Source organism: Lissotriton vulgaris, chromosome 5 (genome assembly GCF_964263255.1).
Source record: "Lissotriton vulgaris chromosome 5, aLisVul1.2, whole genome shotgun sequence".
Lineage (NCBI taxonomy): Eukaryota > Metazoa > Chordata > Amphibia > Caudata > Salamandridae > Lissotriton > Lissotriton vulgaris.
Window position 1 is genome coordinate 1,835,396,577 of NC_141693.1, and position 21,420 is coordinate 1,835,417,996.

The 21,420-nt window shown below is 48.4% G+C and overlaps 1 protein-coding gene across 1 annotated transcript in view; it reads right to left on the reverse strand.

Annotated features, from left to right (window-relative positions):
- LRRC46 (leucine rich repeat containing 46) overlaps positions 1-21,420 on the reverse strand; it is a 186,441-nt gene that overhangs the window by 65,982 nt on the left and 99,039 nt on the right. Inside the window, exons 2-4 of the mRNA XM_086924299.1 lie at positions 2,142-2,244; positions 1,531-1,639; positions 778-824 (exon numbers count right to left, since the gene is read on the reverse strand). Coding sequence (XP_086780425.1) covers positions 778-824; positions 1,531-1,639; positions 2,142-2,244 — 259 coding nt within the window. The remainder of the gene's footprint in view (positions 1-777; positions 825-1,530; positions 1,640-2,141; positions 2,245-21,420) is intronic.

Here is a 21,420-nt window from a genome sequence, read left to right on the forward strand (position 1 = left end):
TTCCCATTTTTTAAAAAGTAAACGAAATTTAATTATCTCTTGCCTATTTTTTTCGGCTCCCTCTAGGAGAATCCACAAACCTTGGGTATCTTTAGAATCCCGAGGATGTTGGAAAAAAGAATGCAAATTTGGCATGGATACCTTATTCAGAAAAAAATTATGAAGGCGTAAGAGCGAAGTACCCCAAATATCAAAAAAAAGGGCACAGCTCTCCGTGTGGAAAATCCTCAGCAGCTAAGGGGTTAAACATAGCCATGTAAGGTCTTAGTGACATGCTATCAAGAGCTCAAGCAGTCAGTGATCAGGAACACTCCACCCAGACCGTTGCATGGTCTTTGTTATATCCTAGCCATACCGATGGTAGGTCAGACCTATCATACCCACATCTATATAAGGAATCAGTCAGCGTATTACCATGCTTATCCCCACATAAAGCCAGTTCAGACAGTGAGACTGAACTATTTACCTTCGTCTTGTCACTGTTCAAGCACCGTTTTGTATAGAGGAGGAAGTTCTCAGTAATTTGACACAGAGTTAGAAAGTATCTTTTTTAGAATTCAGCTTTTAGCGAGTCAAAATGGGGCTCTTAACTGATGGTAACATGAGTGGTCTAATCCCTATACTTCTGTACCATAACAGAGTTTATGTAGCCTGCATACAGAAGCAGGTTAAGCAAGTGTGAGGTTATTCTCTTCCTCCCTCTGTTAGACTGTATATCTCTTTCCAGGAAAGTGGAAGTTGAGTGACACAAAGTATTACAGCCCTAATCACACTCACCGCAGGTTCAAGAGATGATCAAGATTTTCTATATTCTTGATTCTGTTCTGTAGAAAAAGAGAAGTGATAGCATTAGGCATGTTTCTGAGACCATCATGGATGTAGATTGGAAAGAGGATGTGTGCTATGGGTCATGACACTAAACAATGACTGAGATCAAGGTGAGCGTGGCCAGCAAAGGGGCCTGACAATAGCTGTATGCTACCGAGCCACATACCATAGCCTACACAACGAGAAGGGTGAATTATAGAAGGTGCAGGGGCCTTAGGCATGTGCAAGCTGTGCACCTGCACAAGGCCACCAAACCCCAGGGGCCACCACGACAATATATATCCTTAATATAATAATCCTCTGAGGATGGTTACATATTTGCGTGGTGGCCCCTGGCAGGGATTTGGCGGCCTCCGGCTCTGTTCCACTTCCAAACACCCTGACCACCCCCTCTTCACTGGTCTCCGCGCTCCACCCCGCCCTGACCCCCTCTTCCGGGGCCCTCTACCTACGCTCGCTGCCCAGGGCCACCATGAGCCTAGAGCCGCCCCTGGAAGTTGTAGGTAGGGAAATAGTAAACTCCATGAATTACAAACAATATCATTAGTCTGGGAGTGAAAAAGGATAGCGGTGCCAGACAGTGACATATAGCTCAGATTGTGACCCTAGTAACATTTATGTTAAGTAGGAGATTAATCAGATGTTTATTCTATAAGGCACTGAGGGGATGTTGCTTTGCTTTGTAAGATCATCACATTTTACCTGCTGAAGGTAGAGGCTGTTGGTTGCTTCCAAGCCCTCCAGGTTTTCAATAGCAGTGAGCTTCTCCCTGTCAAGCCTGACCGTGTGAAGGGACCGTAGGGCCTCTGAACTACATGCAGGGAAATGAAACAGTATTACAGACAGTCTTTACAGAACCCCCATACTTTAAATGTGGCCTAGACTACAGGAGAAAGTTCTACGTTCAAAGTGTCTTCCATTTCACAAACACGCTCAATTCAAACTCCTAAACATCTCAGGCCCCACCTACCTGACACCTCGCTCCGCAGGGCTCCTACTCACACACATCTCATGCATTCACAGAACCACATCAGGAGGATGAGCGTTCTCTTACATCGCTCCTAAAGTGTGGCACGACCGCCCATGCCACATCAGAGCCTCTTCTTCTCTCCTTGAATTACTCAAGAAGTTAAAGACCTGCATTTTCAATTGACCAACTTACCATAGGCAGGGCTAGGCACACACACACCTGCTTAGTGCCAGGATACCTTCATGGGTGATAGTGTGTTTTGCAAAATACGCTTGCCAAGTGGGATTTCGAAAAAGTCCCTGTAGTTTGCAATAACTGAGTCTCATGACCATGTGATACTCACATGCGTTCCATGGTCCAGTTCTCCAATGGAGGATCCAGATTACGTCTGGCTATAAGAGTGAAAGATATCAAGGGCGCTTCCTCCTGGGGCCTCCTCACAGTATCTAGCAAGAAGCCAAAACAAGAATCTATGAATATATGGGACAAAGCACCACCAACTGCACATTAGAATGCCATGACAATGTCACCAATGAGTTATGTGGTGATACAGCACTATGAGGAGACTTCAAAAGGACAAAGCTTGCGAGTAAGCAGCATACAAAATAAAGTACTGAATGTTCAACTCATGTTTGACCTTGGCAACTGCAGAGCTTTGTGAGACTAGAGGGGAAGATCGATTATTTAAATAGTAGCTCAGCCTTAATATGTGGCTAGGGAGCATCACAACCTGTAACTAAATATTACGCCTTGAATCTTTTTAATGAAAACCTCCCTGCAGCCTTACTCGTTGGGGTGGAAATGTCCGTTGGTCAGTGGGAGGGGGTGGGGCAAGAAAGATCCATAGTCTGTAGGTGTAGTCAGGATCATAGCTTTATTTCTTCTTCAGATCCATGTGATAAAGTAGAGACAGACTAGAGACCCGACCAGGAGCAGTTCCACTGCTCAGCATCACAAGGCGCATTATGCACTCTGCGTAGCAGGCACTCTCTGACAATCTGTCAAGGGTGATGGTATTTTTCCAGCGCGTCTGTAGGTGAGGTAGCAGAAGAGAAAGAAATGAGCCATTAAATCTGGCAGGTAGAACTTCTGAGAATGTGGCAATGTGAAGTCAATATTCACTTGTAATAAATTATTATAATCGAATAGCTCTGCAATCTTATTTTACGGGCATGTTCTCGCATCAAAACAAGTCTGTATAGTAAAATTAATGATGTCCAGCCTTTTATAGGGCAATTATAAGCCCCCAGTTATTGTAAAAAAAACTTTTGGGGAGGAAATGCGTGGCCTCCACCGGTGGAGCCTGAGTCAACAATGCTGTCGAACCCGTCAGTTCGATTTCCACCTGAGGAAGGAGTGACTCGTCAGAGACCACCTAGCAAGGTATGGCAGTCACAGACAAGTACCCCGATCAATGGTCGCAAGAGGTAGTGAGATAACTCACTGAGAGTCAGGGCCATTAGCAATTTTTTTTCCCACAAACTTCTGCTTTGCGGCTTTGTAAAACACAAACAAATTAACAAGCCAGTAAAAAAAACAAAAGAACATGGAGCCCACTCAGCATTCTGGTCTGCATTTAACGCCTCAGCGGCAATGGTGCATGCACTGAAGAGAGATTCCTGTCTTCCAGAGAGGATCTTGAGAAAGGGTGGTTGGTAGTCTACCAGAAGAGTGGAGATCAGGTCCTACGCCAACCCAGTGAGCTACCATGCCACTCTGAAAAGAATAAATGAGGCTCCAGGCCATGTTTTTAACAATGACCTGTGTAAAGCATTCAGCAACCTCAGAAGCTATCAGCCTGCTGTCCTTGATTTACAGCAAGCTCTGTAGTTTGGTGCTGAAACGGAAGAGGGATATTGGGTTGCTTAAAATATTAAGATCAGTGGACTTTTTACACATTGCAGATAGCAATGAAAATTTTTCAGCACACCCCCAACTATTTGAAGAAAATCCCACTTTTATGTTGTTTGAAAAGCAGGCAATATTGTGTCCCCATTAGTTCATCCAAGTCTCTTATATTATATTTCAAATAGTCCAATATTCAATCCCATTAAAATCTTCCTGCTAGTACTTTTTTCGTTCCACAATGTATAATTGCATGAAACTTTCTCAGGGACAGTTGCAGTCAGATTTGAAAAATCATTCCAGCTTATTTATTGAAAGGAGCTTCACATCCTCTTGAACAGAGAGAGTCAGGCTATCAGACAAGCAATCTCATAAGGTGAGCAAGGAATTGTATCATCTCAGGAAAAGAGTATCAGGGTGTGTAGTTCAGACACTTCATAATGAAAGCAAGGATTGGTATTCTAATCCGAGCATCTTGGTAATGGCACTATAATGCTGATGCGGGTAGCAAGGAATGGTGTCCTGGTCTGAGCAGCAAGGTATCACGTTAGAGGTAGCATCCAGCTAAAGGAGTAGGATGAACCTAGTAGTTTAGATAGTTTCAATTGTTCCATGTAGCTGTAAGACTTAATGGAAGGTTTATTTTTCAGGTGTTTCTTCAACTGAAGTTATTGTGCTTCAATTTGGAGGTGGGGGCTAAAGCAGTTCCATAATGTCGGGCCATTGAACCCTAAGAATCTTCCTCCATACTTTATGCTTTTAAATTGACGTTTTTATTTCAGATGTGCACTAAGCATGGGCGAATTTTGCGAATCTCGCGTTCGCGAATTTTGCGGATTTGCGAACTCGCAATCCGCAAAATCCGCGAATTCTCGCGAATTTGCGGATTTTTTTTTTGTGTGTTTGCGCGGGTTTCTGCCAGTTCGCGAGGGTTTTTAACAATGTCGCAAATTGCGAACTTACCTGTCGGGTCGCAAGTTTCGCAAACTTGTTGTTTCTACGTGTCCAGCCTGTTTGGGACACTCTTCTTCATCACTGCCACTCTCTGCCACCACTGCCACTCTCTGACTACTCATGCCACCCTCTGGCCCACCCATGCCACCCTCTGTTTCATCACAGCACCCTCTGGTTGTCCAGTCAGTGTACATTATTGTGGCAACGCAAGCACACCTTCCCTGCCTCAAGTGACCTGAATTAATTTGGGGCTGATTAATGTGTCACAGAATATTTTTTTAGCTGGCACCTGCTTCCTTAGTGCTTCCTGATTAGTGATCTTTTGCACTTGCTAAGTGCTTTCATTGTTGCAAAATTAGTTACAACACCTGCCCTGCCCCAACTGACAATAATGAATTAGGGGCTGATTAATGGATTTGAACTTCCAGCCTGGCTCCTGCTTGTCTCCCTTAGCTGTAATTCAGGACCTTTGTGGCATATGTGTAACTATTCTGAGGTTCAGAGCAGGGTCACATAATAGTTTCAACTGGCAACTGAACTCTGGAGGGGCCCCTCAGGAAGCACTACAGGAAATGGCTACTAATGATGAGCCTGAACTTTTGAACCTGGTAAGTAGTTACTTTCAGTTTTGCTAAGATCGTATTTCTGCAATTTTGCACTTATTCGCGGGGCGCGAACTCACGCGAACAGTGCGAACAGTGCGAGCAAAATCCGCTGCTCGCGGATTTGCGGATTTTGCGGGAGATTCGCAAATCTCGCGGATTGCGAATTTACCGAAAATCCGCAAAATCCGCGAGCGAAACGGATTTTCCGCCCATGCTTAATGTGCACACAAAGAGTGCCTTTTTCATGCTGAAGCAGTTTGGAACTTTGTCCTAGTGAGTTTTGTGCATAATGCATAGTGCTTGGAATAAGATCTTGAATTCAAGAGGGAGCCTTTGGAGCGCTTCAAGAGCTGGCCTAATGTAGATCCAGGTTGCATGATTTTGCAGTTTGAGGAGGAGTTTTTTTTTTATAAGATCCGTGTAGCCTGTCATATAGTAGTCCAGCCAAACCATCACCAGATCACATATAAAGTCTGTTTTATTATCCCTGTCTAGAAGTAAAAGGCTTTTCTGAAGAAGAGAGTTGGCAGTTGGTTTTCTTAACAATAGTGGTGATTTGTGGGGTTATGTTGAGATTTGAACATCAATTTTCATATAGCGATGCAAACGAGATTTTATTCACATGCAGGGTGGGATGGGTGGGCTAAAAAATAAAAGACACACCTGCTGACATTATTGTAATCAATTTCAGAAATCCCCGGGTTGTAAGGACCCCCCCTAATGCGAAACAGCCAAAGACATGAAGGGGGGGTCAGACCCATTCCATTGGGGTATTTCTACCCCCTGAGATTCATTCCAGAAAGCAGCTCATGGACAATCCGTGGTGCAGAACTCAGACACCGGCCTGAGCAAAATCCTAGTGTGGGGCAGGACCAATTGAATTTTTTGTTCTTTATCCTTCCACTTGCAAATAGATTTGAACCCTTAGAACAAGTTGATTGACTACCACCATCTCAGCCATCCAAACCAGAGCCAAGTTTTCAGAGGGATCGTTGGGAAAACCACCCGAATGGGAGGATACTGTATAAGATTTCTGTTAGCCCCAGACAAAAACTAATACAGGGATTAAGGAAGGCTGCGGGGGAGGAAAGTGCCCAAAATGAGGGGGCGGAGGGGCCCTCTCATGCTCATACCCATACTACACAATATATATTACTGAATTATGTGCAAACATCCATAGCCCAGTTGCAGTCAAGCACAGCAATCATACCCACCAAGTCTGATGGGAACGGGAATGGCCTTAAGCCGGCTGTAGTAGCTACTGATAACTCAAACCAGCCACCAAGAAATCTATCTAAACTTCATGTTTTATCGTGGAATATTGCTGGCCTTACCTCTAAACTAGAAAATCCCGAGTGGGGAGCCCTCAATCATGCAAATGACATCTGCATGTTTCAAGAAAACTGGGCAAGTGAGGGCACCCATAGACTAGGCTATGCGACCTTTAGCCTGGCAGCTACCAACAGAGGAAGGGGTAGACCTGCGGGAGGACTCTGTACATGGATTGCTGTGCATCTGGGTTGCAGTGCAAAACAGGTTGAGACATCTTCACGGGATATACGCTGTGTCATTCTGACCTTTTCCACTAAGATCAGAGTGGCCATAATGGATGCCTTTTCCCGCCAAATCAGCTATGGTCAGGAGTCGTCAACTCTTGAACAATTGTCCAGTTTTTTGCACACTATTCCAGATAATACCCCGATGGTTCTCGCTGGAAATTTCAATTGTCAGTTTGAATCCCTGAAAGATTTGATAGGAGGTGATCCCAATGAGGAAGACCAGCATTGGGCTATACCAGAATCGAATGCACCAGTCACCCCGGCTTGGACCCCATTGGTACTCCAAATGAACACCCTCACACTGACCCATTCTATTAGGGCTTGTAATGGGCGCACTAAATCTGACTCCCCGGCTAACCATACCTACATTAGATCAGGTTGTTCGTCCATTTTGGACTATATCCTGTTGGACACTAAATCTTGGCACTGGGTGATTGATTTTAAGGTAATTCTTCGTCATGATAGCGACCATAATGCCTTAATTTTAGAGATGGTATAGTTCTGTCGTATGGATATTCATGCAAATCAATACCCAATTAGATCCTGGCCACTTTTCTCCAATTGGAGTAGGAGAGTCAAATGGGGGGCTCTCTGTAATTCGCAGGAAAATATATCATCCCTTTACAAAACCATCATCCCTTATCTAGAGCTCGCTGATCAATTCAGTTATAATGTTGCCTCTGATTTTGCCCGAACAGAAATTGGGAAGAACCATAAAGGTTTAGTGTGTGACTTGGCAATTTTTTTTTTCCTCTAGTAAAAACTAAGAAAAAAGATTCCACGGGCCACCCTGGTATAATGGTGATTGCCATAGGGCTAAGAAAGCACTAATCTCAGCTATTAAAAAGAAAGATCACCCCATGATAAAAGGCAATCAGATAGCTCATAAAAATATAATTAACATGGCAAAAAAATGGCGGGAGGTAGACAAATGGGAAAGCTTGAGATCTGCCTTATGTTCCAGGGACATGCGGTCCTTATGGAATTTAGTCAACACTGGCTCCACAGAGGGCAAGTCGGCAATAGAACCAAATTTGGGGGCAGAAATCTGGAAGATTCATTTTGAAACCCTCTATACAAGGGAAGAGGAAGAAGCACGACAAGCTACTAATGAGTGCGTTTCCCTGCAGTCCGATAATTTTGCTGTCATTGAAATTTCCCTGATAGAGATAACGGGAGCATTGAGAAGGGTATCCCCCTGTAATGGCTGCCCTTTTCTGGCTCCTTTAAGAGGGAGAATGATGGAGAGTGACTCCAGCCTATCACCCCCATAGCATAGGGATTAGGACTATAGACAGGATCCCTGCCTTTCATATAGTAGAGCATTCTCGTGTCCCTTTCCTTAGTGTAGGGCTTATGAATTTAAGTTAGGGGATAGATACATAAGTACTAATCATGATTTGCCCATTTGCTAACGTGTTAGGATATTTTCCATGGAGTTACGCATATTGCGGGCCCTGTAGGCCTTAAACGAGACAGACTCCATCTTGCTCTATGCCTGGTAGCTCGAGAGGCCTTCTAGGTTAGGTGTAATGTTTTAGTTTCAAGCTGTTGTTCGCTTGGAGAGAACCGGCTCAGGCTGGCCCTTATCGAAGGAATGTATTTTTCTCCACTCCGAAGACACAACTTCAGGCCGGCCGGCTAGGAACGTGTCCTTGGTACGGGGAGGTACAAGAATTTGGTGGGCGGCAGGTTGCTGGCCGTAACTTTCCATGAAGGAACGGGCTTTGATATTAGCGAAGGTGTTCGTCAGTTGTCAGTTAGTTCGTAGGCGGCGTCTAGCCGTTAGCATCTCTGCCATTAATTATTTCATGGCGGACAGTCGCCATCTTTGAAGTCCGAGAAAGATTTAAGACCGAAACTCTCTGAGAAAGACTGAAGGAGAATTAGCGCGGAGCGCACTGACACAGAGAGAGAGAGAGAGAGACGGTAGTTAATAACCAGCAAGGTTCCGGTGGCCTGGAGGGAAGCAGACGAGGTTGAGCCTAGCGGTGCAGACGTGTACTTGTGACGGCTGGGGTGTGACTGCGAGGCGAGCCAGGACACAGAGACGAGAAGGGAACCTAGATGACTGCCGAGTCCCGACTTCACGTTAACAAGGTGATCTCCGCCCTTTCTTTAATGAGCGCGCATTCTAACCTTTACCTTTTCTTTACAGAAATTATGTTGCATAGTATTGTGATGTATGTTTATTGTCAATAAATACCTTAGTTCTTAGAGAACTGATATGTGCCTTGTATTCTTGTTCAATCCTGGTAAATGGATTTCCTAGTTGAGTGTTGTTTGCATGAACGGATGTGAAATCCCGATCAGGTAAATAGTGATCAAATAAATAGGGAGCGAGTGGACCTTTGATGCCAAGAATAGGAGGTACATCATACCATTTGGGAACCGTATTAAAATTCATCATCATAGTTCTATCCCAAGTAGATAAATGAGACATTGTCCCGATAATTGCTCATAGGAATGTGGTCGTCGTTGATATGCGGCGTTAGTGAGAACGTTGGGGAGGATTACCAGCGTGGATACCCACAGGATTGTGGCTTGCGTAAGTGAGAGCGTCAGGGGGGATGACTGGCGTGTAGGTTTACCGGATTGTGAACCGTTTGGAAAGGAGAGCATTGGGTTCTGCAGGCCCATGTGTAGATGCACCGGATTGTGTGTCATATCTGCCCTAGGGTAGATCAGTCTGGGTCGGAGTGGCCGCGAGACTAACTGATGTGAATAAGATATTGTAGAAAATCTATGCATGTGTATTGCTATTTCCCCATCCTTTGGTACGACCTGTATATACATATATCTATCCATATTCATTGTGAATACGTTCTAAGGAGGGAGGTGAGTACGTTTTGGCTGGGTTATAGGGGCCCCTAGGGGCTGATCCCATCTAAGCGGAAAATCCGGCCATTACATCTGGCGTCACGAACTGTTTACGAAGCCTGTGTGCGTTGTATTGTTTTGATCTTGTTGGTTTGCGCTCGGCTCGTACGTATAATATTTTGTTTATAATTGTGTATATAACTTTTTTGTGTTAATATGTTTGCGAAAAAATCACCGTCGGTTTTCAAGTTGCCGATTCAGATTCCCGGCTGGGAGTGTACGCCTTACGAGGCTTTGGCCCGTGAGTGGGCTGATTCTACTGGTTTGAGTGAAAATTGGTCTTCTTGTTTGGAGCAGGCGGAGCCTGCCGATGTGGTATCGTGCTTACAGAAAGCGCCAGTAGTGAAGGGTGATGAGCTTCCTATTTTAGGACGCAGAGGTTGGATTGTTCTTAATTTTTTTTTTTTTTTTTTTAACATCATTTTTATTGCATCACCAATATAAATGTACAGACAAGATATTCACCAATAAGTATATAACATGTACAGGTTTAGTTCGATCCAGTTGATCTCCATCTGGGGGGATCTCCTCGATCCTGACGCGGGCGACTCCGTCTCCGTCCAGATCTTGTACTTCTTACACTGTCCGACCGCTTCATCAAGCACATACCCCTGGGATGCTTTTGTGATTTACGCCCCTCCCCCTCCCCAAATTTCGGTACCCCAACATCCCTCCAAACCAGCCTCCTACCCGCCCTCCCCCGTGGTCGCTCTGCGCTTGGGTAGCCATGTAATAGTGTCTGGTGTATTGCAGGAGGAAGTAATCTTTCGCTAAGGTGTGGTCTCCTGTGTAGTGTCAGGGTCTGCTCCAGCTAGTTCACTCTCGCCATCCTGCCCCTCATCGTCCACATCCCGGAGCGCCTGCACCATCACCTCCCATGCAGTCGCCCTTTCCAGTGCCTTCTCGTCATTCGACCTCCAGGCCATCTGGTATCGCAGGGTACTTTCACACGCGGCCCATCTCAGACACTCCCCATACCATCTTTTATACGTGGGCCCCACTCTGGACTTCCAATTTCGTGTAATCTCCCGCTTGGCCAGGATAAGCCCTAAATCTATAAATTTACTGGACATCTTAGTCCTAGGTGTGTGTGGGAACCAATGAAGGACGCCCACTGCTTTGGTAAACTGGATATCCCTGTCCGTCGCGCCGTTAAGGGCCCGCCCAACTTCCTGCCAGTAGTCGCCCAAAGAGGGGCAATCCCACAGCATATGACATAGATCCGCCCCAGCTGTATTACATCTGGGGCAAGCAGCGTCGGTCGCCCCAAAGTACTGTTGGATTTTCCCGGGCGTGAGGTATGCCCTGTGAATAACATAAAAGTGGATCAATTGGAACCTGGCATTCCTCGAGCTCTTCCGTGCCCGCCTCAGCAATTGGCCCCAGGTCGTGTCCGGTATCTCCACCTGGAGGTCCAGCTCCCACTTGGCCTTCAGGGCTGCCAGAGGTTTCAAGGCCTCCCGCTGCATCCTGGAGTACAGGCACGTGACAGCCTTAAAGGTTCCCACCGCCATCATGGCGTACTGGCAAGCCATCGAGGTGTCCGGTTCCTGCAGCCCTTCCCCCCAGTGGGCTCGCATGGCGCCCGTGACTGCCGCATGCAGCAGGTAGTCGCCCCTCGGCAGGTCAAACCTCTCCTGCAGGTCCCGAAACGGCAGCAACACCCCATCTTCATAGAGGTCACCCAGCATTTGTATTCCGGCCTCCTCCCACCCTAGCAAGCGCGACCAGTCACCTCCGTGTGGGAGGGCAGTGACCATTCCCAGCGGTATTTCGGGGGCATACATAAGGCGGACACCCGCCCGCTTACGGGCCCGGTCCCAGCAAAGCCGGAATGTCTGCTCCTCGACCGTCAGGTCACCCATTCGGAGTCTCTGGTGCAGCGTAATATAGGCCAGAACGTGTCGTGGGGTGCCTTCGCCTCTCGCCTCCTCGGGGCCTCTATACACTCTCGCCACCTCCTGAGTAAAAGTCTGCAGCTGCGCGGCCAGGTAATATCCTTCAAAATCCGGCACTGCCATACCTCCCTCATCTTTGGGGCGCAACAGCGTGTCGAGCGCTATGCGCCTCCTACCCGTGCCCCACAAGAACGCTATGACCAATGACCTCAGGCGTTTAAAAACAGAGCTCGGGACCCATACCGGCAGTGTCCTAAAATAATACAAAAGCCTGGGCAGGGCGATCATTTTAAGCAGGGAAATCCTACCAGCCAGGGAGAGCGGCAGAGTTGCCCAGAAGTCCATGGACCCACGCAGGGCGTTAATACAGCGAGTGATGTTGCCCTCCAGTAGGTCGGACGGGGCGTGGTAAACATAGACCCCTAGATAATGTAGGCAGCGTGGCTCCCACCGGAGTTCCTGAGCAGTAAGTGGGCATGGTTCTCCCGGCCTCAGGGGAAACAGACAGGACTTAGGCCAGTTGACCCTCAGGCCCGACAACCCACCGAACTGCTCCAGTAGCCGCCGCGCCCCCTGAAGCTCGGTGCCCGCATCGGCCAAAAACATCAGCAAGTCATCTGCGTACAGGGAGATGAAGTGCGGTCTCCCCCTAAAGGACAAACCAGCGTAGTGGCGGCCCAGTCTGGCTATTGCAGCGAAGGGTTCCATTGCCAATGCAAACAGGAGCGGGGATAGGGAACAACCCTGTCTAGTGCCACGCCTAATCGGGTACTGTCTCGAGATCAGTGCGCCCACCCGGACCCTCGCTACCGCCTCAGCGTAGAGGACCTTGGTCCATCTTATATATCCGTCTCCCAGCCCGAAGCGACGCATCACCTCATACAAGTATCCCCATTCGAGGCTGTCAAATGCCTTCTCAATATCAATGGAAAGGACAAATGGGGAGACAGTGTCCTGCCAGTCCGCACCCATCAGTCTCGTGAGTCTACGGATGTTATGAGTGGTATTGCGTGTTGGTATGAAACCGCACTGGTCACCGTGAACCAGGCCCGTCATGTGTCCCAGCAATCTGTTGGCCAGAATTTTACTAAGGATCTTGTAGTCCGTCGTCAACATAGACAACGGACGATACGAGGACAGCGCCGCACCCTCTCTACCCGGCTTCAAGAGCGGGATCATGAGGGCCTCGCACATAGAGCCCGGGAGTCGGCCCTTCTCCAGTGCCTCGTTGTACACCTCGCGCAGCCGCGGAGCAAGGTACTCTAGATATTTGCCATAAAATTCGATCGGTAGTCCGTCAAGGCCCGGGGTCTTGTTTCTAGCCATCTGTTTTACAGCACAACCTATTTCTCCGAGGGAGATGGGCCGCCCTAACTCTTCTGCCTCCGAGTCCTCCACTCGCGGCAACTGTAACCCGTCCAAGAACTCCTCAAGCTCCTCCGCCCCTCCCGTGTCGCCACTCAGATAGAGCCCCTCATAGTAAGCACAAAACTTATTCAGGATCCCGGGTTGGGAGTGACAGGGATCCTCCCCTGGCTCCTGGATCCTCATGATCGGCCCTCCCCCCCGGGCTGGGTTAGCAAGCCAAGCCAACATCGCCCCCGCCTTATCACCTTCCGCATGCGCCCTCGTCACGTACGCCTTATGGTCAAAGCTGCGCAGCCGCTCTAGCTCTACCGCCAGCCCCTCCCGTGCCCCGCTAAGCCCCTCCTGCAGTTCAGGGTGATATGGGCGCCTCTTCTCGAGATCCCTCAGCCGTGTCTCTGCCTTATCTAAGTCATCCAACAGAGTCTTCCGAGCCCCTGCCGTGTGTCCAATACAGTGTCCCCGCACCACCACCTTGAACGCATCCCATTCAACCGCCCTCGTGGAGGCCGAGCCACTGTTCTCCTCAAAATACCTCTCAATGCGTTCACTCAGGGCCTCCCTGAACAACAAGTCGTCCAGGGTGTCAGGTTGCAGGCGCCACGTTGGCACGCAGTTAACAGTCACCATCCATTCCAGAGACACCAACAAGGGGTTGTGGTCCGATATCGTCCTGGCCAAGTATTCCGCCCCTCCCACCGCGGGGAGCACACATTCCGAACAAAGAAACGCATCCAGCCTCACATGCAAGTCATGTAGGTGCGAGTGAAAGGAGTAGTCCCTAGTGGTGGGGTGCAACGCCCTCCATGCATCCGTGAGGGCCCAGCTCTCCTGCCATTCCAACCTACGCTTGGCGACCCTATGTACTGGGGACGCGCGCAGCGGGGGATGGGACCTATCCAGTAGCACATCCTCAACTGAGTTGAAGTCCCCCCCCAAGAGGACCGGTCCTGCCAAATAACCCGCCAATTTGCCCGAGATGGTAGACAAGAAAGCAGGCAGGTCTACATTAGGAGCATACACATTACAGAGAGAAATCATCCTGCCTCTCAGCCTCCCCTCCACCGCCACATATCTGCCCTCAGGGTCCACTAATGACTTTGAGACCTGGAAGGGGACCCCCGCCCGTATCCAAATCAATGCCCCCCTTGCGAACGCTGAGAATGTTGTGTAGAATAACTGCCCCCTCCAGCGCCTTTGCAGAGCCGCCCCTTCCTGCTTATTTAGATGCGTCTCCTGCAGGAATGCTATATGAACCCCCCTACGCTTGAGGTACGCCTGAACCTTATGTCTGCGCGCCATGGACTGCATACCCCGCACATTCCAGGTCACACATTTTAACGCCCCAGTACTAGCCATTCCCCCCTACACAACCGGACCATACAGCAATGAACAAAGTCCACACAAGTCCCGCGACCACGGGCCCACCCACCCACCCTCTCCAAACAGGAAGCCGAACCCCTCCAACAACTACAACCCCCTGAGCAACCCCAACTGCTCGCAACTCCCACCCCCCCAGGACAGGCCCCCCCGCAACTGGAAGTACCCCCATCCAAACCAACACTCCCGACCACCCCTCAAGGAAAGGTGGCAATAGTCGCAGTCCCCACTGCGATGACCTTAGGGGCCAGTAAGGCGCGGCTCAATGCTATAAGTCCTTAAACAAATCAGCCCCGCGCGCTCCACCCCACAATCCCCACATTACAGCTCCCCAAAACCTCAATCAATAACGGTCCACTGCTGCGGGCCCAGTGCCCCGGTGTCCAACCAGCGAGTTCAATCCAACAGATCAGTTCAACACGCCTCCAGTATCTCTCCCGAAGTCTGCGGCGTCACAATAGGGCCCCGGGCTCCACCAAATTCCGATTGTCCTGTCTCTGAGCCCGTGCCCGGGTCCTCCGAATCTGTACCCTTCCCGGACTGAGTCCTGGCGGTTCTAGATAAGTCCACCACCGCCTGTAGGGCCGCCTGCCTCTCCGCCTCCGTCTGCGACATCGAGGGTTTCCCGGTTCTCTTGCGGTTCCTCCTAATCCGTTGGGACTGCCTGATCGGCTTCGCCACCTTAGCTTCTTCCTCCCTGGCTTTAGCACCGTCCGTTCCCGCTTTATAAGTGTCCCACCAGTCCCATGCGTCCGCGGAGGTCGTGAAGAATAAAGATTTCTCATCCACCACCACTCTTAGCTTGGCAGGAAACAACAGGGAGTACTTGATGCCTTCCTGGCGGAGCTCCCGCTTGAGGGACAGGAAGTTTGCCCGGAGACGCTGCGTCTCAAATGTATAGTCCGGGAACATGGTGACTCTGTTGTTTTCCACTTGAAAGGGCCCTGCCTCTCTCGCCCTCTGCAAAAGCCAGTCTCTGTCCCGGTAATGGAGCAATTTGAACACCACTGGGCGAGGAGGAAGGCCTAAGGCTGGCGGACGCGCCGGAACTCTATGTGCCCGTTCCAGGGAGAAGAAGGGGGACAGACCTTCTGGTGCCACCTCCGTCCGCAGCCAGTTATCCAAGTAGCCCACCATGTCGTCGCCTTCAATTTTCTCCGGCAGGCCCACTAGGCGTACGTTGTTGCGCCTGTTTCTGTTTTCTGCATCCTCGGCCCTCCTTTCCAGCACCTTCAGGCGGTCCATCACGTCGGCCATCTGGGCCTTCATCGTTGCCTGGCCTGGGGCTAAGTCCTTAACTGTGATCTCCACGGATTTCACCCTGTCCTTAAGTTTGTCGTGGTCGGCCTTCAGGAGGCCCAAGCCCGTCGCCACCTGAGCTATGTCTTGCTGCAGGGCGTCCTTTGTGGTGGCGATGGCCTCCAGGATACGATCCTGCATCCGTTGCAACGCCGCTTGGTCTCTCTCCGCTCCCTCCGCCGCTTCAGTATCGGTCGCGCCATCTCCCTTCCCCTTCGTCTTCCCCATCTGGGCCGGGACGGGCGGTGGTCCTCGAGTGTGTTCCTGGCCGCCCTCCGAGCGTCGTCGGGTTCTGTTCTCCGGCAGGGTTCTCCGGCCCGGATATGTCACCAAGAAGCAGGACGCACTTAGCGATCGCAGCCCGGCCAGCGCCAGATGCGCCAGAGGCCCGGGGCTCTCGTCTCTGGATCACTGTCGCACCGTCGTCGCTCCTACCAGGAGGCGGTCCTCAACCACCGCCCAAGGGCGCGCCCAAAGTCCACTCGGCACCTGGGGAGAGGCGCGATGCAGCCGACAACACCTCTCGTGTGTCTGGGAGCTGTCCTCAGTGGGTCTCCAGGCAGATGTCTCCGTTGCGAGCGATCTCATGCCCTCGCCGCCATTTTGGGGTCCGCGACTTTCCGCCTGGGTTCAACTTTCAAAGTCGAAATACTGCTGTGGGAAGGCTCGGTGTCGTCCTCCGTGGGCCCCGGACCCTCCGCAGTACCTTCCAGTACCGGATGGTATCGGTTACCTCGGGGTCCGATCGAATTTTCAGGATATTTTCCGGGATCGGGCACGGAGCTCCGAGCTCACGCTGCCTACCTCCTCGGCATCCAAGCCACGCCCCGTTGGATTGTTCTTAATGCATACAGGATACTTCATGAGAGGTTTGTTCAGCTACAAAAGCAGTTTAAGGACATGGAAGGACAGTGTGTTGAATTGCAAAATGCGCATACTCTTTTGCGTTGTCAAAATAAATTGCTTGCCGACAAACTTGAAACATATCAGACCATAGCCGAAAGAGCTGCGGTCCGCATTGCACGATATAAGTATAAACATCGTCGTGGTCGTGTATCTACTCGTAAAGTGCGTCTGGTTGTAGCAAAAGCCGGAATGGATTGGAATCCTGATGAGTGGGATGGTAATATCTGGGATTCAAATGCTTCAGACTCCTCGGCGGAGGAGGTTGACAAGCGCGAATCTTCTCGCTCCGGACGTGATTGTAAATCTGCTTCATATACTGATACGGTTCCTCACAGCGACCGTGCTCGTTCTTCCCATTCGGATGACGTATCTTGCCCCGATTGTTCTTCTAAATCTAAGTTGCGGGCTTCCTCGGAAGCTCTTCCTGAGGTTTCTGCTCACCCTGTGTTTCGGCGCAAATTACAACAAGCCCCTGGTAATCCAGCTGGTATTGCTTTGGATTGTATTGAAGATTTTACTCAGCAGGAGGTTAGTGACATTTTACAACGATTTCGACAACGGCCTGGTGAGGCCTTGCTTACCTGGATGGTGCGCCTTTATGAACTTGGCGCTGCCGGTATTATGCTTGATGCTGTTGATTGCTTACGGTTTTGCTCTTTGAGTTCTGATTCTACTATTCAAGATCATTTTCGGAACTATAATGGTGCTGGTCAAATTACTTTGCTCCAGCTTGCGTCTGACGGCTGTAATCACAAATATCCTACTGAATCTGATTGGCCTATTGATGACAAACCATGGTACACTTTGCGCGATGCGTCGCAACGTTTAAAGGAGGAAGTCATGAAAACCGCTATCTTTCTTAGTACTGCTGACAGATTGCTGGATGGTCTTTTAACATCTTCTGTGCGCAATCGAATTATCCGTTCTTCGCCTGTTGCTTACAAGCAGGTCATGATGACTTTGTTGATTAATCAAACTGGCAATCCTTTGTCTGCTGTGCTTGACTCTGTTCGTCAGCATGGTGAGCTGGGTGAGTGGTTTAAACCTGAAAGACAATCTCGACCTGAGGGTCGTACTGGTGGGGACTATAAGTTCTCTAGACGTGACATGTTTCTTGCTCTTATTGCTGATGGTGTCAAAAGGGAGGACATTGACGGTGAGCCTAATAATCGCCTATGGGACATGTTTCGTAAGCGTGGTTTGGATCGGAAGGAGGGTGCCCGTCGTGTGCGAAAGAATGAGTATGACCGTGGTTCGGATGACAGTGGTGATGAGAGACGACGTGTGAATTCTGGTCGCCGTGATGATCGGCGTTGTGAACGTGATGCATCCCCTCATCATATTGGCGGGAGGGGGAGAGAGGATGACCGTGAAAGGGGGAGAGATGATCGTGTTTCCAACCGACAAAGAGAGGAGAGGAGTTATTCCCCTGAGATGAGAAAAAGGGAGGATCGTAACAGACTTTCTGACCGCAATTCACAATTTTTTGAACATGACAATAATCCGTTTCGTACTGGAGACGGATATGAACAAGATATTTTGATACCGAAGAAAACTGAGAGCATTTACCCTGATTTGTCTTGGTTGACAGAACGGGGGAAAAATGACTAGGAAATAGGTTAAGCTCCGGTACACAAGTGGGCTCACAGAGACAACAGACCCTATGTAGATATTGAGATTTTTTGGAAACATCGTAATATCCAAAGGGCCCAAGCATTAGTTGATACTGGGGCGGAGGCCACTTTAATTTATGGTAAATCAAAGAAATTTAAAGGACAGTTTTTCACAATTACTGGTTTAGGTGGTAAAGAAACACCCGCAGTTCAAACTGCACTTGAAATTAAAATTGGTAGGATTCCTCGTAGAGAATACTCTGTGTTGGTTGTACCACTTTTGGAATATATAATTGGGATTGACATTTTAAAAGGAATGACTTTGCATTTGGATGATGGTTGTTATCAATTTGGAACTAGACAGTACATTTCGACCAGACCCGTACGGGTTGGCCGTTTGCGAATGCCACCTATTAAAATTCCTTTAGCCACGAAGGTAATTTCTCAAAAGCAATATCGTATCCCAGGTGGTCATGAAGAAATTACTGCTACAATTCAGGATTTGGTTGACGCGGGAGTTATAACTCCGGTCACGTCTGCTTGGAATAATCCCGTCTGGCCCGTGCGCAAAAGTGATAATTCTTGGCGCATGACTGTTGATTATCGAGAATTGAATAAACACACACCTAAATTGACTGTTGCAGTGCCTGACATTGTCACTTTGATTCAGAGAATTCAAAAGCATCCAGGTACGTGGTATGCTTCTATTGATATTGCTAATGCTTTCTTTTCAATTCCGATTGCCCCTGAATGTCAGGAACAGTTCAGTTTTACGTGGAATGGACGTCAAATGACGTTCCGGAGTCTTCCTCAAGGCTATGTACACAGTCCTACGATCTGTCACCGGCTGGTGGCAGAGCATTTGTCTGAAGTGCCCACGAATCCACAAGTTCAGGTGTGTCATTATATTGACGACATTTTGATTCAAGGTGAAACGCAAGACCAGGTACAGTCCCATTTAGATCAGATCCTTGACTGTTTGCGAGCGAAAGGTTGGGAAATGAATCCTGACAAATTACAAAGTCCATCCCAAAATGTAAAATTTTTAGGAATCAATTGGCATGAAGGTCACAGAGAAGTGATCCCACAGGTGAAGCGAAAAATACTTGATTTTGCAGTCCCTAGGAACAGGAAAGAGGCTCAATGTTTCATTGGTTTGTTTGGCTTTTGGCGTCAGCATATTCCCCATCTGAGTCAGATTCTGGCTCCATTATATCGAGTCACTCGTAAAAAGAATGCGTTTGAATGGGGTGAGTCTCAACAGAATGCTTTTACTTTGGCTAAAGAAGCTATTCAGTATGCTTTGGATTTATGGCCGGTGGGTGAAGGTGATGTGGACTTGAATGTGTCCGTGGAAGGTCTGTATGCCAATTGGAGCCTGTGGCAAAAGCAGGGCAGACAAAAAGTGCCATTGGGTTTTTGGACTAAAAAGTTACCTGAGGCTGGTGAGCGTTACTCACCCTTTGAGAAACAATTACTTGCTTGTTATTGGGCTCTGGTGGATACCGAGCAACTGACCCTAGGCCATGCTGTGATTTTGAGGCCTGAAATTCCCATCATGCAGTGGGTTTTGAGTTCACCGAAGTCCCATCGAATTGGACATGCTCAAGAGGCGAGTGTGATTAAATGGAAATGGTACATTCAGGACAGGGCACGTGTGGGTCCAAAAGGTGTGGCGGTTTTACACGAACGAGTGGCGCAGGCGCCCTCCAATGAAACTGGAAGCGATTGTTCCGTACCCGTAGTGCAGGAGTCTCCCGTTAAGTGGGGTAAATCATTTGATGATCTGTCCGCGGAGGATAGAAAACATGTGTGGTTTACGGATGGTTCCGCGAAGTTCATCGGTGAGAAAAGACATTGGAAAGCTGTTTCTTATAACCCAATCACGCAGAAATTATTGAGTACAACTGGTGATGGTAAGAGTAGTCAGTATGCTGAACTCTATGCAGTTTACCAGGTTTTGAAACAGGAATTGCCTGGCACATGTCATATTTTCACTGATTCCTGGTCCACTGCGAATGGACTGGCGGTATGGTTACCAACATGGCATTCTCATAATTGGGAATTGCATTCAAAAGAATTGTGGGGAAAAGAATTATGGCAAGAAATTTGGGAGTTGCTCCCGCAGAGTACTGTAACAATCTTTCACGTGGATGCTCACACTCCAATTGACTCCCTTGATAAATTCTTTCATAACATTGCAGATGAAAAATCTAAAATTGCTGAGGCAGTGGTGGATATGCAAGATTCTGATTTGGTGGGATTGGCGAAGTGGGCCCACCAGAAAGCAGGACATTTTGGAGAAAAAGCCACTAGCAGGTGGGCTGCCGATAGAGGAATTCATATTCCTTTTTCTTTAATTAAAGATGTCATTCTACATTGTCCCATTTGTCAGCATTCTAGAAAAAAGGAGGTGCCTCAAATTGTTCGAGGCCACTTACATCGAGGTAAATTGCCCGCTCAAATTTGGCAGATTTACTATATTGGTCCGCTCCCTATGAGCAGGAATTGTCAGTATATTTGTACAGTTGTTGACACTTATAGTGGCCTTCTGGTCGCTTTCCCTTGCAAGAACGCTACCCAAGTGAATACCATTAAAACCCTGGAGCTGCTTATTCTGTACTATGGTGTCCCATTCCAAATTCAATCAGACAATGCATCCCACTTTCGTGGAAGATTGGTGCAGGAATTCTGTGTGGAAAATAACATTGATTGGGTGTTTCACATTCCATATTATCCACAAGCTTCAGGACTGATTGAGAATATGAATGGTTTGTTAAAAGAACAATTGCGTAAATTGACTGATGACCGATATAAGAATTGGAAGGATGTTTTGTTTCAAGCTTTATTGATTTTAAATAATCGCCCTTTGTTACATGCTGAATCCCCTTTGATGCGTTTGTTTCCTCCAAATGTTGATGTAAAGCCTAATTCTCTATCCAACACTGTCATGTATTGGGAAATTACCCCCGGTGCTTTGGCTCCATGTAGAGCGACCCCAGGTTCCGCAGGCCTAGACCTGCATGCTTTAAATGATGCAAATTTACCAGGAAAAGACCGAATCATTGTTGAAACTGGCATTGGTGTCTGTATACCTGCCGGTAGTTTTGGATTAATTGCCCCCAGATCAGGTCTGGCCCTGAAAGGTATTCAAGTGCTCGGAGGAGTAATTGACAGTGACTATCAGGGAGAGATTAAGGTTCTCTTGCTTAATAGCAGTGAGACTGATTTATTGATCAAAAAGTCTGACCGCGTTGCTCAGTTACTGATTATGCCTGTCTTCAGTGGTGAGATCAAGAAAGGCTCTGCCCCAACGTT